At 37.6% G+C, this 17,954-nt stretch overlaps 1 protein-coding gene across 1 annotated transcript; it reads right to left on the bottom strand.

Moving 5' to 3' along the window:
- Positions 1 to 65: 65 nt before the first annotated feature.
- Positions 66 to 12,756, bottom strand: LOC108682347 (MAM and LDL-receptor class A domain-containing protein 1-like). Its single transcript, XM_047882400.1, has 22 exons — positions 12,750 to 12,756; positions 12,310 to 12,470; positions 11,881 to 12,060; positions 11,268 to 11,459; positions 10,809 to 11,003; positions 10,353 to 10,619; positions 9,159 to 9,341; positions 8,443 to 8,524; positions 7,930 to 8,081; positions 7,447 to 7,630; positions 6,846 to 7,071; positions 6,481 to 6,568; positions 5,805 to 5,982; positions 5,023 to 5,124; positions 4,332 to 4,471; positions 3,981 to 4,143; positions 3,532 to 3,651; positions 2,878 to 3,033; positions 1,672 to 1,928; positions 1,230 to 1,546; positions 655 to 829; positions 66 to 353 (listed from the first exon to the last, which is right to left on the bottom strand). The coding sequence occupies exons 1-22, from the start codon at positions 12,754 to 12,756 to the stop codon at positions 66 to 68; spliced, it is 3,813 nt and encodes a 1,270-aa protein (XP_047738356.1).
- Between the last annotated feature and the right edge of the window lie 5,198 nt (positions 12,757 to 17,954).

The raw sequence follows: 17,954 nt of genomic DNA, 5'->3' as shown, positions 1-17,954 counted from the left end.
TAGCTATGGTAATCATAGAAAATTTAAAATGTTGCGATGCGTAAAAAACACATCTATCTCTTATGTCAACAGAATTTGGTTTTCATCATAACTTCGACATTATTATTGATACCTTCTGCAGACTTGAAAGTGGTGTCAATGGATGGCCCGATAAAATCAGCGTCTTCGGGACTTGCTATCAGCCACTGCATTTGTTCTTCCCTCATCTGGGACGGGTATACGTTCTCCCAGAAGCACATGTCGTGTTCGAAGTCGCATGAATATGTGTCGCGACAAACTCCATCGGTGAAATAAATATCGTCGATGGCCATGGTGGTACTGGGGCTGTAGTCATCTCTTGCTTCCAATTTTACCTGGTTTATACATTTGGTGGCATAAAATTAGCATTAAACTTACCGTTGTATGAAAATTTCCTGGAACTTACATTTTTATCGCTCACAAATTATTTGATAAAATAACTTCACTCTTCGATGTACACATTTTTGATACTAAATCTTTTATAAAATTAATGCACGGGATAAAACTGTTCAAACAATATTATTTCAGTGAGAAATGAATTAGTTATGATAATCTGTTGATTTTAGCGTGAAGTGTTGTCAAAATACTAAATATTATGACTTCAAAATGACGAAAATATTTCTAGGCGATTAAAACCTGCAGACTGCATCCGCTGTGAATTGTGGCTTCTTGGTAGATCCAATTTGGTCCTTGACTTATTTTATTGCTGAAAATTGTTTCTTCATTTGAACCGGTTTCTGATAGGATACACGAGCCTGTCAATGACGCATTGGAGGAAGAGGTGTCCAGGATGTAGTAGAAATGCATGCAACTGGAAATGAAAGATAAATTTGTTACATCATTTTGTACCTCGATATTAGGGATAGAGTGGGTAATTCGATGAAAAGTTGAACGTTATGGAAATATCAGAAGATGGTAGAGTGAATTCTTTTATCTAGCAGAGAAAGAGATAACTGAATTTGAATGCTTTAAAACTGGAATCGGTACGTATAGTTAGAATAAAATAGTATAATTCAAGCTTGTAATTGGGAATATGTTTCAATTATGGAGCTTGATAGAATGCACCTCGGCGTTTACAACTATGAAAACCATATTTAACATATTGGAGGGAAAGGACCCTCGGTAATAATAAATATATTGAGTGCGGATAGTTTTAAAGATCTTTAAATAGTAAACTTGATTGATTAGGCTATCCCCCAATATAAACTTACTGCGATCCCTCGCTGTTCGACTGATAAATTGGTGAAACAATTGCTCCAGATATCGCATGCTCTGAGTTGTCGGTGTACCACAGAGCGAAGTGTCCATCAATTGTGCCCAGCGTGTGATCAATTTTTGTTCCTGTGCTGCCTAAGGTCCAGTTCAGAACACTGTCTGCTACAACTAAAAACCCGGAACCATTTTGTTCGAAGTCATGAAGCTCGTAGGGATTGGTATCATTATACGAACAAGGTTCTAGCTTCACTCTCAAGTCATCCACTGCGACCACTCCGTAGGAGTCATTAGTCTTCTGCGTTATCAGCATCACCTGGAATGAAAAGAAGATACGTACACCGCATTAGACACAGGCCATGGAGGTATGATGTATATTTTTTAAATAACTACCTCACTTAAGCATCACTTCTTTCAACAGTTAACTTATGAAAAACTCACTGATGACTCATTTAGGTGCAACGTGAAACGAGTGGGATGCCAGAATTCTCCCTGTGAACCAGACCGGGAAAATACGGGCGGCTCCCTGTGGTCATAGCTTGTACCGAAGGTTGCTGTCAAATTCTGGACGCTCGGGCCGTACATGTAATACCAGAACGAAAAACACACGGCACCGGCCGGTACATTTTCGTACAATACACATTCTGAAGTGCCATATTCATCCGGGCTCTGGACGAACGCAAAGTGCCCTATACCATCTAGAAAAAAAAAACAGAAAGAAATCTTGAAAGACGTTCGCATTCTGGGAGTTATTATAAAAATAGATGTTATGGTTGATATTTAATATGAAGAATATCCGAAACTACGAAATGAGAAGGATTTATATTTTTCATATTTCCTTGCGGGATCATATTTTCATGGTCGGCAAAGGCAAGCGAAATTACATAGTAGCACCCGAAGCTCGGAATTCTATCAGAATTTCGCGAACTCTGAACGACGATTTAGTGAGCGTGTGCATTACCTTTCCAAAATAAATACTTTCTATTAACAATTTGATAGTACAATTGATTTTCTATGAGAATGGCAAGTCATAACTTAGCTTTCACGGAGATTGGTAGACATAAAATTTGCTGCATAGTTTGTGCTCGTAATATATGTAAATATTTTTTTGTAAATGCAAGACTCATTTAATCAACATACTGTAAGTAGTTCTGATAGACGATTTGCTTTAGAATCAAAACTTGCTGAGATAGACGCAACGGCCTAATTAAGCACACGTGATAAAAATTAAGCCTATCTATTTTTTTATCCAAGTCCCAAGTAAAAATCAAGGGTGGCGCATCGATGTTTATAGATGGCGATATTAGATAGCATGCAGGTACCATAACGGTGGGGAGTTATTGGCGGAAAAAGAGTTTTACGGGAAGGGGAGCCATCGGCAGGTTATAGGTTAGGATGGGTGGTGCACGCCACCCTTAATTCACTGTATAAATCATAGTTGCTCCACTTATGGCATCCGCCGATAGCAACAATAAAAACATAAAAACATGTGCTCCACTCTTAATTTTTATTTGGGAGAACCACCGATTTCTAATCTGTGATTGGTCGAGTTAGCTTGAAAGCCGTCAGTGATTGTCTGAAGGAGCTACAAACTCGTAACTATTTTTAATAGAACGTACCTTCATATTTCCAATGGAGACAACTCACCTGATCCTAGAGTGTGATCAACGGACGGACCAGGAGGAGACGTGAGCATCGGAGCTCCTGTCGTAGACCATGAACATGTCTCGCCCTGAGCGTTGTACCAGTCGCAGTAAGGTTTCTTGAAGTCCTCGAAGTCGCAGTCGTACTGGGTGAGTGGAGCTGGAAAGAGAAACTTGCTGCTATAGAGTAAGAGAAACTCGCTGTTTCTCTGGAAAGAGAAACTCGCTGTCATATAGTAAGAGAAACTCGCTGTTTCTCTGGAAAGAGAAACTCGCTGACATAGAGTAAGAGAAACTCGCTGTTTCTCTGGAAAGAGAAACTCGCTGTCGTAGAGTAAGAGAAACTCGCTGTTTCTTTGGAAAGAGAAACTCGCTGTTATATGAGTATACCTACCATCTATGCGGTAGGTATATTCCTAATTTGAATAAGAATACAGTAGGAATAATAGAATATGAAACATGAGCACACACCCTGGGCAATATTAATACTATACTATACTATACTATACTATACTATACTATACTATACTATACTATACTATACAATACTATATCATACTGTATGAAAAAAAACGAGATTTGCATAACAGTAAACATAGAATCCATCATAAAATATTTGGAAGTAAAATATATGAGCAATTATGAGTAATTCTCGCACGTGAAGTCGATTCAGTCATCGCTGTGGTTTCCGGCGTCGTTGATTCCGTAGGCAAACTCGGGTCGGCGATGAGGGGCACCGTGGAACACTCGCCAACGAAAAGCTGGATATCATCCACTCCTGTTCCCATGCATATTCAACAACAGGCAATTTAAATTTAAAAGAAAAGTTGGAACTGGCTCAGTATCATTTAACACTATTATAGACAGGTATAGGAAACTTATGAATATAAGATAAGTTGGTACCGGATTTGAAATCGTGTCATAAAATTAATAATTGTGATATTGGTGAAACCAGCAGCGCTGCACTCAGCATTAATGCCGTCGCCCTGAACGATAACAATATATTTTTTTGATTCGTCCGGAAATTCGAGTTTTATGTGTAGAACACGATCGAAACCCATAGTTTTTTCCCATAGCGGTAATTGTATTTGGTGTCAGAAAACGCACCCACGACGGAGTCCTCCCAGTAAGCCTCTGTGGTGCCGCGCAGCACAAGCCGCGCCCCCCAGTCCGACTCGTTCAGATGAAGGTGAGTGCGCCCGAACCTCCATCCTCGCGTGCCCATTTCGTCCGTATCAACCCATACAGGCTTCTTCTCGGTGTCGCCGACCTTTCATTGTTTAAATAAGTCATATATGTATGGAAAAGGGGCCTTGATCTTGAGAAATTACAGGAATTAAAATATCATTTGTAGCCTGAAAACCACTATCCTTACCAATAAAAGTCATGCAATATAGCACTTACTACTAGTTTGTAAAACCGTGCATCAGAAATCACTGTGGTATGCTCGGCACGAACCAGTTGCAAGAACCACTCGATGGTTGACGCCTGCTCCATGCGATACCAGAAGGTCAGACAAGCGTTGCTGTACACGTCCTCGCTAATGACAGGACTCGTTACGGAGGATTCCTTGCCAGCAAGTCTCAAGTAGTAGTCGTCTGATCAAGAAACAATGCTCATTAAATCTATTACACTGAATGTTTGCAAAGGAAACTCAAATTGAAAATGTCGATCAAGTGTTTTTTTCTTGTTTACTGTATATTTCTCAATAGAAGGTGCAGTTTTCCCCTAAATTTGGTCGATTAATCTCAACAACAATCACCAGCAAACATTTTGTGAGGAACATGAGAGCAATTTTAAATAAATTATATAAATAATTTCATTGCCCAAGTTGGTTTGACTGAGTTCACAATTAACATTCTCATAATTTTCATTTGGGTCACAATATTAATGAAGGCCCATCGAGTGTCAACCGACTGACTTCACAATTAAAATCTTCGTAATTTCTATGAGCGTCACTATGTCCATGATGTCCGATGGATTTTCAACCCACTGAGGGACTTCACAGTCAATATTCTCGCAATTTCCATGATCATCACAATATCCACGCTGACCGCAGCAGTACGTGTCAACATACTAATCTAAATTAATATTATCACAATTTCTATGAGCGTTAAAATATCCATGATATCCACTGTAGTCTATTTACCACCAAATGTGTGGTCGTCGCCGTGTTGGATGAGCCAATAGCTGGAGCTCTCGTCATGCACCTCCCAGCCGCACAAACTACTCCCCGTGAACGCGCAGTCTCCTGACCGTGACAGCAACATTACAGTGATGCTATTCAAGTCAACTCCGATTGCTGTTATTACTGCATTACTGGTATTAAAATTCAAATATTATAACGTCCTCAATAACATAAGTTGTAATATTTACTGATGTTGCGGTAAATTAGTAACTTCTTAACAGTATTAAGAAATTATTAATCACCGTTGTAGGTTCGTCTCGAATACGTATCGTATTGATTCCGATGATGATGAATTTATTATAAACACTTTGGGTGAACGTAGATGAAACTTTATTCAATGCAATAATGTAAAGAAAGAAGTGCGCTTCAAGTGCTACAACCGGAGAAGTGTAAATCAGTCAAAATAAATTAATATAATCCGCAAAATTGGAGGCAGTTTAAATTTTGTGAAAAAATTTACCCATTGCAGGTTAAAGTTTGTAAAAAACTTCTCAAATTGACATTACATTTTTTCCAACAGATAATTTTTTTGTTTCGAGGACTGCTTCAATTCCCAGATCAATTCTAATTCCAATATTCTACTTCCAATATTCTATATCCAATAATATATTTCCAATATTCTATATACAATATACTATTTCCAATATTCTATTTACAATATACTATTTCCAATTTTATATTTAATTAATTGTTTGTAAAAATGCCTTAATTAATGTCTACACAGTAAAAGATCCACTGCAAACCTGGAAGTCCACAGTAACCATTGTCGACATAAACATCATCGATGGCGATACCAATGGCCTCAGATGTTGAGAAAAATGATGCCCCGAACAAAAGATGATATCGGAAAGCGGTCATTGATATCATCCCCTTACTCCACTCTGTAGCAGTGACCATCGATGACCACAACAGCTCTGCGTTCTGTGGAAAACGCAGTTTAATTATAAAAAAATAAGATTTTTATATTATTTATACATTATACACTCGATTGGACTTTATAAATTAAGATTTGGAACGAAGACATATATATAAAACGGAATGAATTTCACTTGTGAATTTTAACGCATCTGTAATACGAACAACGACTCTATTAAAATACTTGAGATGAATCGAAAGGAGCCTTTTGTAGCTGAATGCGTCAGACTATTATTTTCTGAATCATCTTGACTCAGATCGTATTAAAGATGTTCATTTTGATTGCAAAAGAAAACAAACACGGATTGCATCAACGCAGATAGAAAACTGACTGATATAATTGAAATATTGATGATTATGCAAATTCTAATTAATTATTATCAATTCATTGTAAGTAATAATTTATTGCTTTATAACAATTTCATTGTTATACGAATATATTAATTATTAATTTTAATTAATTTATTAACTATTGTTAATTAATCGGAGTGCTTAATACGCTACCTCTCTAAGCTCCGTCCCATTGTCGTCAACTGGGATGAAGGAGACCGTCAGCAGCGATGTGGTCTCGGGCTTCGCGATGTACCACCATCTGCAAGAAATTATTTAGTGATAATGAAAACAAATTGAATGTTCCTAGATGCAAACATAAATCAAATAATTTAACCACAGCAAAAATTATATTATTAATAATGAAAATTTCTCGGAATAAATAAAGTCATTTTTCTTCTCATCGGGGACGAAAAGTTTAAACAAAAATTTGATGTCAAGGCATTCCCGGGCGCGCACACGGAAGTCACTGATATTAGAAGAAATTAAATTTCCGGGCTTAAACGAATCCGTAAATGTTTAAAGTTTGAAATTCATACCTTACACAGCTCCAACCATAAGGCGAAATTGAGGATGATTTTGCTAGAGCCGTTTTGTTAGTAGATCCGTTTTTGTTGTTCACAGCCAAGACGTAACCGAAGCGCGTCTGGTACGTGTGATCCTCCATAGCATCCTTCAGTCGCTCCCACACAATTATATCCTCAGAGCCCACGCCAGCCAACGTCCAGCCGCACGCTTCACTCGACTCGAAGTCGCACCAATTTTCTGACGGAGAACGACACAAATGACGCTTTGTACGAGAGAGCAAAGTGTGGATGATCTGCTGCCGCATATTTATTTTTTATTATTAAAATTAGAATGGCACTGTTGATTTTCAATAGATACTCGGATTAACAACCTCGCTTATGCTAACCATTAAAGGCAATTAGATTTTTCAGGCAATATAGATCAACTTTCGACTGTAAAATGCAAAATTAAGGTGAAAATATATTTTTGTGGGGCAAGGACAAAAAGCTTAAAAACATAATGATCTGTAAAATATGGCAATATCAACTGAAATCATCCAGTTTCCTAATTCAATAAATTCAATAATCCCTTTTGATTGAAATTTTTAGTCGCCAACTACTGAAAACAAAATACCTCTCTCAGCACAATATCCATCTTCTACGGCAATGTTGTCCAGAGCAATTGCTCCTAAGGCAGCTCTACCATGAATCGCTTCGAACATAATTGTTGATGTTTCTGATGATGCATCCAAGTTAACTTGACCGAAGATCCAGTTCGGCTCTGGCGAGCCTCTGCGCCAGAGATCTTCTCCCCGATCCTGCAGCAAAATAAGCAAAAATTTGACCGCTTCATCTAAGAATGAACGTTAAAATTCGCGCATCATAAAGCCTATTTATTGTCAAATGAAATACTGCACGATCGACAAGTCGAACCACCACTCACCATTTTTGAGGACGTTCCCAGTATTCTGCGTTGGCAATTCATTTGTTTTCTTCGAGCGGTTCGATAAATGCTCCTCCATTATACACAGTAAATTTCGTTTGCATTTGCTCGACTATACAATTTGCTCACCACGAATTTAACCATAAAAAGGACTCGACAATTAGTATTTCTCACGTTCAACACCCGCGTAACAACGAGCTCGTGGTCGCCCTCGAGGTAGTAGTGGAAGGTGAGGCAGGAGTCAGTGACTGACGTGAGAGTCGCTACTAGTTGTGTCCGACTGTTAGGTGAAATGCTTTCGTAGATGTCGGCGTACGCATACAGGCCTTGAAAAAGTGAATGTATTTATAAATCATGTTGGTTTAATTTCATTATTTTGCAGAAAAAAATAAACATTTTTTTCATAATAAACGCTACAATGAAGAGGACCTGTTAATCTAGTGCTAAAGAGTGTAGGAGAACTAAATAAAAGTCTTCTATGATACAAGATTTGACATTCGTCAATTTCGAAGTAATTAGATTTCGTTCCATTATAGGGGAAATGTAGCACTAAAGTTGAGCCAAGTGGTTAACTTTTATGTTTATTCACATTCAATGCCACAAAAACTTGCAGAATATATTTTCATCAAGAATAATCACATGAAAATTCCCGAGTAAATAAGCCAATACTATAGAGCATGAACTCACCGGTTCCGGTTTCGCTGTAATCCTTATCAGGAACTTGGTGCTTCACTGACGCTGAATTACCAAGTTTCCAGAAAAAGTCCATCTGTTAAAGTGAAGAAGTGTCTAGTGTGAATTTTTTAGTGTTATTTCCTGCGAGGAATATATAAAATAAAACACGAATTTTTTGAACAGCTGGAATAAGCCTCACTACTTGGATAAATGAAGATGACGGAATTACCCTATTGCAAAATTGGGGAGTAAGTTTTAAAATTCGTCACTTTACGATTTCTAATAATTTTAACAAGCTATGTAAACTGAACGTAATTTCCTCAGAATCTAGTGTTAAAATGGAAAAAATAAATATACATGTCATAGGCTATTTTTTACCGTGTGAAACGAAACACACGTGTAGCTTGGTCCACACCGAATTAAACAATGGAGTTTTGTCTTCTCAAAATCTTTACAACTTGATAAATTTTCGGTACCTGCTACTCATGTAAATTATATCAAAAATCTTATCTACATTTTCGTTTTTCAGAGAGAGTGCAAATTTCATTCCTCGATGTGTAATAAAAAACACTTTGTTCCTTCACTCCGGAACACCAAAAGATTTTTCTTCTAACGCGAATTATTCCAACAGTAACCAGGGCTTAACATCGATAAAAATCACTACGTTTAATTTTTAGTAGTAACAATGCAAAATTCAGAATTCTCCGCAGAACATTAGCATATCCTACCGTAACAGGTTTAGCCGTCCATGCACAAAACGTGTTGTTGTCAAAGTTGCACGACAAATCTCCAGTTGGCAGCTGATAATTATTTGCGTGAGCTGTTCTGTCACAATCGCCGGGGTTTAGGAGGAAATCATCCACCGAAATGTCACCGAACGAATTGAAGGATGTTTCCACGAGCATCACGAGCTATAAATTACATGATGAATCCACATATTTATTGAAACATCAGGAGGAGCGCGATAAGTAGGCATTGCATTAATAATTAGTCATAGATCAAAGCACATCACGTTGAATAGGAGATGTTATTCCATTAATATCGATTGTTTCCATATGCAATGAAAGATGATTAACATTTATTAAATTTCCTGGTATAACATCACATGTGATATATGTACCTAACATAAATCAAAATCGGAAAAAAATAATTTTAAGCAAATTATATCAGAATCTCTGAGAAGTAGACGAAGCGGAAGGTTTTTGCTCCTGCCTGGAAGGAGTTGTTGGTCGGCAGTAATGACGTTCGGACGTAACTCCAGTCAACGTCATAGCGATCATGATCGCGCACTTGCATCAGTTCTGTTGAAACTTTCGTCCTTGCCTCTTTTTGGAGTAAGTGAAGGACACATCCTTCGCAGCCGTAACTGTTTATCATTATTGAAATAAAGACCGTCAATAAAAATTGTACTATAAATTGAAATTAGAATAATAAAGAATATATCTGGATACACAAGCCTATCTCACAATCACGTACCAAATAAAGGACAATATTCATTGATGAATCGCCGACAAAAAATAAGAAAGCATTAAAGCTCCTCCAGTCGCGAGATATTTATTCAAAATCGCGGTGAATGAACCAGCGTCTCATAGTTGAAAAATAATATCAATACTTACGCATGAAACCAGAACGAAACGCAGGAAGCTGTTTTTCCCAAGGCAGACATCACAGGTGAATAAAGCAGATTTTGTAGAGCATATTTTGAATCAAGGTTTTGACGGGCAGGAACAAAGACGAAGCTCCCCTGCAAAACAGTACAATTATTCGAATGAAAAATAAAGCATATTTAGCCCAACGGTTTCCTTATAACAAAGGCATGTATGAAACATTTTTTTTATTTCCGCTAGGTTTTGATATCACTAATCGAACTAAATTGTTTCATTCATGTATATAATCCACTCATTATTTTAGATTATTCTTACCCAGGAGCTCTGCAGGGTGTGGTCCACGATTGGTCGTGTCCATAGCGACACTTGTTTTCCCGAAGCTTTCTGCCAGAGGGAACCGTTGACCTGGGGCTCGCCGTACCACCCACACGGGTGATGCTCTGAGCTGCATGACAGATCGTCTGGACAAGCCCCATCACTGAGACGGATCTCGTCCAGTCCCATGGAGGAATAGAGTTCCTCCTTTGGTCCAAGTATTCCTTCATATATGAACCGAGTGGTACCTCCTTTCATGAGTGGCACCTGTATAGTAAAAATGGGGGTGAATACGTACGTTCAATAAATGTTTTTTCTGTCATATTTACAACTAAAGACGTTTCTTAAAAATTGTGTGGGAACTTTCCAGCGCAGCTCTTATCATTCCAGACTGGAATTTTACGGATCATCTTTTAGGAAGCAATTTATTTCGGCATCTGATAATACGAGTCTTACATAAATGTGTCTCCACTCTAGTCCTTGGTCACCATCCACGACTTTAATGAGCTGAGGTTGTATACCACCGATGTCTTCGCGCCACACTTGTATGATGCCTGGAGCAGCCGACAGCCCATGTAGGTGCACGTCGAAGGACAGACACCGCTGCTGCTGCAGCTCAAAGTGAGGACTTAGCAGCCGAGCTACCGAGTCCTGAGTTCGACACAAAATTGCGATTAAAGGTGGAGACGAAGAACACCAAAACTAAATTCCCACCCGAAAAATTAAGAGTGATCAATGAGGTAGATGGTAACTGGTAAAAAGTTTTTGAAATTTAGCTTCTACAGCGCAGACATCACACAGCACAGGCCCTCCTTTTATCACGCCAAATTAACGCAGAAACTATTTTATCGAGCAGACTCGGCGTCCAGTGTTTTAGGAAATTGAAGCGTTATTGAAGTGGGAATGTAAGCTTACGTGTGGGGCTTTGGTGTCAACGTAGATGTAAGAGTCGTGTCGAATAGACTCGAAAGGAGCAAAGATGTCCTCATACCCCGTGCCGTCATGCCAGTGCCAGTCAATGTCGTCATCTTTATCTTGGGTGAAGCCACAAAAGCCTTCGTAGAAATGACAAGCATCTGTAGGCTCCTGGCAGGCTCCAAGAGCGATCTGCTCACACCCACAAAATAATGCTTTATAACTATCAAGTAAATTTTTGGACTTTTTTAGCTTGCTCAGTAAAATAGAATTAATGTGTCATAATAGACTTGCTGACTGCTCATCACTAAACAGCAACTACAGCCAGCTTAAATATTTATTTATGATGGGATTTTATTTTTGTCATGCAATGGATGCATCAAATCTTGTAAAGTTTGAGAACCTGACATGAATGTCCGCCCCTTTTAATGATTACTTGAATGTAGCCAATCGACGCCTCATCGTCAGAAGTATTGGTGATAACACCAAGCGCATTTATTTAAAAAAAATTGTTGAGAGTTGTCAGCTGAAATTTCAGGAAAAAAATAACTATGACCCCTAATTTATAATATACTGGGATTTTTTTCATATTGAATACATATGGAAATATTACCTGAAAGTTATCAATCGAGACATCACCGTCAGAAGTATTGGTAATCATTGCAAGCACATCGATCACAAAAGGTTTTTGAAAGTTTTCCGCGGCCAATGTCCGGAAAATATCAATCCATTCATCAGCTTGTGGGGCCACTTGATGGAAAATTTCGATCAGCTGTTCACTCCCACCGCCTCCCTGAGAATTAAAAGAAAAAATCAGACTGGGATGTATAGGACTAACATACATATAAATTGATAATTATTTCGGTCGTTTGCCCTGAATCCCTTAATACGAACAAAATCAGTGAATAAAAATATTTAAACTCAACACGAGTGAACTGAAAATTTGTTCTAACCAACAAATTCGTAGTAATACCATTTAGAAACGCAAATAATAGTATTTTTGCAATTGAATATAATTTTGACGTAAAACGTAGACCATCACCCGTTGTTGGATGCTGATTGTCGGCGGCAGTAATCCTGTGTGATGCAATTGGAAGCTCATGCAGTAATCTGCGTCTCCCGGGATTGGCTCAGTCGAGAATGACGTGGTGACGCGAGTGTTCGTCCCAATGTACTGAGGAGTCGTCAGGTAATACTGGTCACCTGACAAAAAAATATGAACATAGTTTAAGGGTATAATTTAAGAGCGCTAAATGGTAGACATATATAACGGAAGAAAAAATCGCTGAAGAGTACAAGAAAGGTTTATCATTGGCATGAAGAAAATTTCTGGCTGTGAATAGCGTTTCGCATTAACACCATCTTGAACAGATGTAGAAAAGAGCTTATAAACAATTAAAAGCTAATACACATAAGTAATTTGATTAGTAATTGAAAAACTCACGCTCGTAGTTGCCATCAACTTGGGGACGGAAAGGAGACACGACATCCTTTGCTTTTATCTTGACCCAAGTGTAATTGTCATTATTGGGAAGTATAACGATGGAGCAGTTGTCATCCGATTCCTCAAATGTGCAGAAAATGACTGGAGCTTCCCCGCTCCTACCGTTAGCTTCCAATATTTTACTTTTTCGACTTGGTATCACGGCATCGTCAGATTCGTAGATTGTGGTGAAGTAGCTGTCCTCTTGAGTGCGTATGGAATAAGAACAACATGAATTTTGGATCGTTATATATCCTAATTAAGTCAACATTAATAAGAAAATGTAGGAAAATAAGTGCTTGGAAGTTAAGACGTTCGTCCGACTAAAGATAAAACAAATACTACTGTGATTTTAAATCAAAATAAATTTAACAATAAAAAATCATTGTCAACTTGAATAAGTAAATCACCATCTGGACAGTCCTGGTATCGCACTTCCAAGTTATCAACACTGAATGAACCCTCTTGTCCGTCGCCGACCTTGCCTTCCAGTTCGATGACGTAGTGCTCGAACTCGACCTGCAAATAGACATTAATATCTAGCTTATTTCACAGTTAAACGCGCATATTGAAAAATTCAATTAATGTGGGACCATACAAAATTCTTCGATTTTCATTTGTATTCTACCATTGCAGTCCAATTTAAGGATCTCTTTCGTTAGAGATTTTGGTTTCCATGCAAAAAAACGCAAATTATAATATATGATAACTGTTGTAGACAACTAACCATAGTCATATAAAATTCATTCAAGTTTTATAAGCTGGACAGCTAGATCATTTTTTATTTAAGGTTGATTCTCGCCTGGAAAGGAACTGAAGTCCGCGACCAACCCAAGTACTCCCTCAGTTCGGATTTCCATGCAATTTTGGATGTTCCGGTTTCTTCATTGATTAACGTGACAATCACCTCTCCTGCTTTGTGCCCATAGCTCTAAAATAGGAGAACATCATTTAAAATATTATCAAACAAAGAATGTTAGCAAAAATTTATTTTTCATCTATCAAGGTTCAAGGTAAATAAAATAAAATTAATCGCTAATTAAAAATAGCAAGTCAATGTAATGAAAATTCATGCAAAGGCTTACCGTATAGTAAAATATTAGGCAGAAAAAAGCCGTATTTTCTGGCATGACAAGAGAAGGGCTGACCAGCGAGGTTCTCAGGCCATAATGATGGTAAGGTCCAGGCTCAAACATCAAGTATTTGGCTGAAATGTATTCGTCAATTAAATTAAAACTCAACCATACGTACTCATTCGATATATGATTCGCTTCAAATTATATTTTATGTTTGCTTCTATATTGCTAGCGTGATTAAGATCCAATCATCAACACATAATTATTTAATTTATGATTCGGCGGAATTTGGATTTTACATTTCCTCTTATAATGATGGAAGGATATAGAACAATTATTCCGTAATTACCAATTTCATTTATGGTTAGGTGCAAATTGTACCTCATGTTTGCGTACATATCGCTAGTACTATCCATTACGTTAATGGAAGGATTGTAAGTCAATAAGATGAATTTCTGATTAAGGGTTACAGGTAATTCCCAAACGTTCGTTGGATTTTTAATCACAACCCCAATTTTTCTTGAATTATTTGTCTATGTTACAAAGTACAACATCCAAAATGAATGAATCCTACCTTGAAAATTATTTCAAATACATCGATTAACAGGTGACTATTTTCAACGAAAAAATTCATCCAATCCTGATGCAATCCTCTGATACTCACTACCGTGATCCACCGACTGCGTAGGTCCATTGATGCCTCTTTCCGTTGTAGTGACAAACCATTGCAGTTCATTGGAGTCTGACGACCATAAGCATGAGCCGTGATCCTCGAAACTACAATATGCTGCGTTGTCACCGCACATGCCTTCTTCTATGGAAATGTCGTCCACTGCGATCGAGCAGTTACTAAATTGTGGTAGAGTTCCTCTGAAGATTATCTGTTTTAGGTACAAAATTATTTTCATATGTAATGGAATTTCAGTGGGTATTTCGCCAATTAAAAATTCTTGAATAATTAGGAGTTCAACAAGAAAAATAGTTGCCTGATATTTTCATCAAGAAAGTAACGTGTACTAATTCAGTTAGAGAGATATTTCGACGCGTATCTAGAGAACGACTCATTGCACGAAGAACTCTCCTAGAATTGCAATACAAATTTCAGAAAAAAACTCTTCTCCAATCATGACTCACTACGCCGTTTAAGAGAGGAAGAAAATTTATCATTTCTAATATCTCTGTAGGTAGGTCATAACAGGTCTCACCGTGACAGGTTCCGTACTTATGTGCATGGTGACCTGAAAAGCTCGCCAATGGCCGTTGGTACCGAGCAGAGTAAAGCCACTGGCAAGAGAGCTTCCATCGACAGTTTTTGATATAACTGCCAATTATGAAAAATTAACTTTCTAATGTCTTTCGAAAATTCGAACATTTGAATAAAAAAAACCCTGAGCTCATCTGATTTCTATTCAATATCATACATGAATCGCAGGTCTCAAAATAAAAATAACTGGTTACAGTTTCGGATTATTCCTACATCCATGCGGTATTGTCATATTTTATAACTGAACAAGCGAGAATCAAAGGTACGAAGTATTATCTGACGACATTATATTCCAAACATTATAGCATTCTAAGGAGATATTTTTCTCACAACCAACCTTCAAGTGTTGCTCCTTCGTTGCAGTTTGTGAGATGGTAGAACGTCACGCACGCTGGCTGATCCAGGCTTTGTGACGGCAGTTTAGTTGTACACGAAACGTCCTCACTGTCGCTGCCAAACAGCCACAGGGCCTTGCCTAAGGAAAATAAAAGCTTGAAGACTCTGAATTTAAGTTCTCACCATAGATAAAATTCCTGTCGAATGAGCGCTCATCAGAAAAAGTGAGTTGCACTGAATAGAATATTCAAGAATTTTTTACACCAGCAATTATCATTTGTTTTTGAGCATATATGTTCAAACTTCACCATTACAAAAAGAAATTTTACAACATTAGTTTCCATTTTTTGTTCAGGTTAAAGAATGAAAACTCACCAAATTCCGACTTGGTTGAGTGATCGGATACGGGCCCAATTTGGTCGCTCCACTTGTGCTCATCTAAGCAGCCAGAGTTAGTTAGGCCGCAAAGCCCATCGTCAAAAGAACAGAAGCCTCCCACTGTTAGATCACTCCCGTCCGCTGAAGATGGAAATTAAGTTGGAAATGTGTCAGTTCGAAAGGCTAACCTTGCATATAGAACATCAGTTTGAGATGAATCATTTCAACATTTCATCTTGTATGTACAATTTTCAGGCAATAACATAAACTTGTACGCACCATCGGACTATAGACTACTGTATCTCTAAGTGAATCCTAAGTGTTCAAAATAAGTGATTTTCTAGGCTTCGTGCAATAGAAAATTGTATCGAGGGGTCCTATTGAAGTTACCCAAAAAATGATTCACCTCATCAGTTTGAGGTGAATCATTTCAACATTTCATATTGGTTTTTCAGTTTGAGGTGAAGCATTTCAACATTTCATATTGTATGTACAATTTTCAGCCAATAACATAAACTTGTACGCACCAGCGGACTATAGACTATCTCTAAGTGAATCCTAAGTGTTCAAAATAAGTGATTTTCTAGGCTTCGTACAAAAGAAAATTGTATCGGGGTGTCCTATTGAGTTTACTCAAAAATCAAAACTCTAATTCATTCAGTATAAATGGTTGCAAAATTTCAGCTATTCTTACCTGGGCATCTTCCAGGAATGATGGCGATGTTGTCAATGGCCACGTACAACCAGATCCGTCCATCAGTCTTGGTTCGAAAAGATATTTTGTGGTCCACTGCAGAGTAAAACACTTTTCCTTTGATCCAGTCATCACTCTGGAAGAAATAAATGCAAATTAACTCATGGTAAACTGTAAACAAATACCTCCGTTAGAAGCAAAAGCGTACTCGCGATGAATAACTTCCTCCGTTATACCTTAATAAGTTGAACACCACTGAAACGTAGTTTTTTTTGCAGGTACATTAGGTAGATTACCGATATATTCCATCGAGGTTTTTATCTCATCATGAAGTCAGAGCATGATATTGATTAACTTTATCAGTCTTTAATTTCGTTAAGGTAATATGAACAAAAATTGAAATCAGCGTTTGTAAATAATCTTAAACGTTGTTTCCCATGAATGTCATTGACGTTGGAAAAAAGAATCAAGGAATTAGGTTTACCTGAAATCCATCTCGTCTCCAGATGATGGAACTGCTGCTGGTTTCCTCAACAATGACTTCCAGGCTCTTCACATCAGCACCATTCATGTAGTAGTCGAAGGTGATGCAAGTACCCTGATGTGTTTTATTTATACATTAATTCGTCATTTTAAATATGAGCATATACAATTTACTTTATGCCCTTTTCTATTACCTGGTTAGAGGCTAAATAATAAATTGTTACATATGTGGGTGAATTAAACATTCGTTCTCAAAACGTATTCATTTAAATCCTATGTATTTATTTCAGAGATAACAATAATCTTTCAATTAAAGGGCAAATAATCCACATTCTCACTTCAGTTGAAGGAAAATTGGGACTCGTGAAGTGAGCAGCGCTGACCACACCGACAGTTGCTGGCTGGAAACCAAGCCAGTAGCCGTGGTCTGATATTTCGAACAAATTAAATTTCAACGATACAGTTAATCATTATTTATCAGGGAATAAAATGTAAAAATCGAAATAACTATCATTATGATTTGGTTTCTTAGAGTTAAAAGTTTTAAATTTATTTGACGGCTGTTGTGGTTAACATGAAAATTGTCGATGTCGTAGGGGATTGAATTGAACACGAAAATGTTTTGCTTATTCTAAGTGCTGAAAATGTGGATTAAAATTTTCTCATATACTCAAAAGGCAACTGGATTGCTACAAATAAGTGAGGTTTTCATGTCTTATACAACAGCTGCACCTGCTACGTGTGAAGACACGTTCATTATCTTTATTATTGCACAATTTACTCGATAATCATAAATATTGAGTATATTGAGCTACGATCAATAATTATTCATAATATATCCATTTCGATTAATTTTACCCGCTTCATAGCCAAGAATACAATGAAATTTGAATTTTTCCACACGTCTCTCACATATTTTCTAAGAAATGTTAACCGATAGCAGGTTTGTTTGCCGCTATCAGGCGGATCAAGG

This window comes from Hyalella azteca, unplaced genomic scaffold (genome assembly GCF_000764305.2).
Source record: "Hyalella azteca isolate HAZT.00-mixed unplaced genomic scaffold, Hazt_2.0.2 contig10335, whole genome shotgun sequence".
NCBI classification, from domain to species: domain Eukaryota; kingdom Metazoa; phylum Arthropoda; class Malacostraca; order Amphipoda; family Hyalellidae; genus Hyalella; species Hyalella azteca.
The sequence above is the reverse complement of the archived record's forward strand: the minus strand, read 5'-3'. Positions and strand labels throughout refer to the sequence as shown.

Excerpts from the sequence above, each read along its gene's own strand:
- LOC108682347 (XM_047882400.1), bottom strand. Across the intron at positions 5,125-5,804 it reads TGGTTACTGTGGACTTCCAG|GAGACTGCGCGTTCACGGGG; the intron begins GTTTGCAGTGGA and ends TGTCACGGTCAG. Across the intron at positions 354-654 it reads ACAGCGGATGCAGTCTGCAG|GTAAAATTGGAAGCAAGAGA; the intron begins GTTTTAATCGCC and ends TGTATAAACCAG.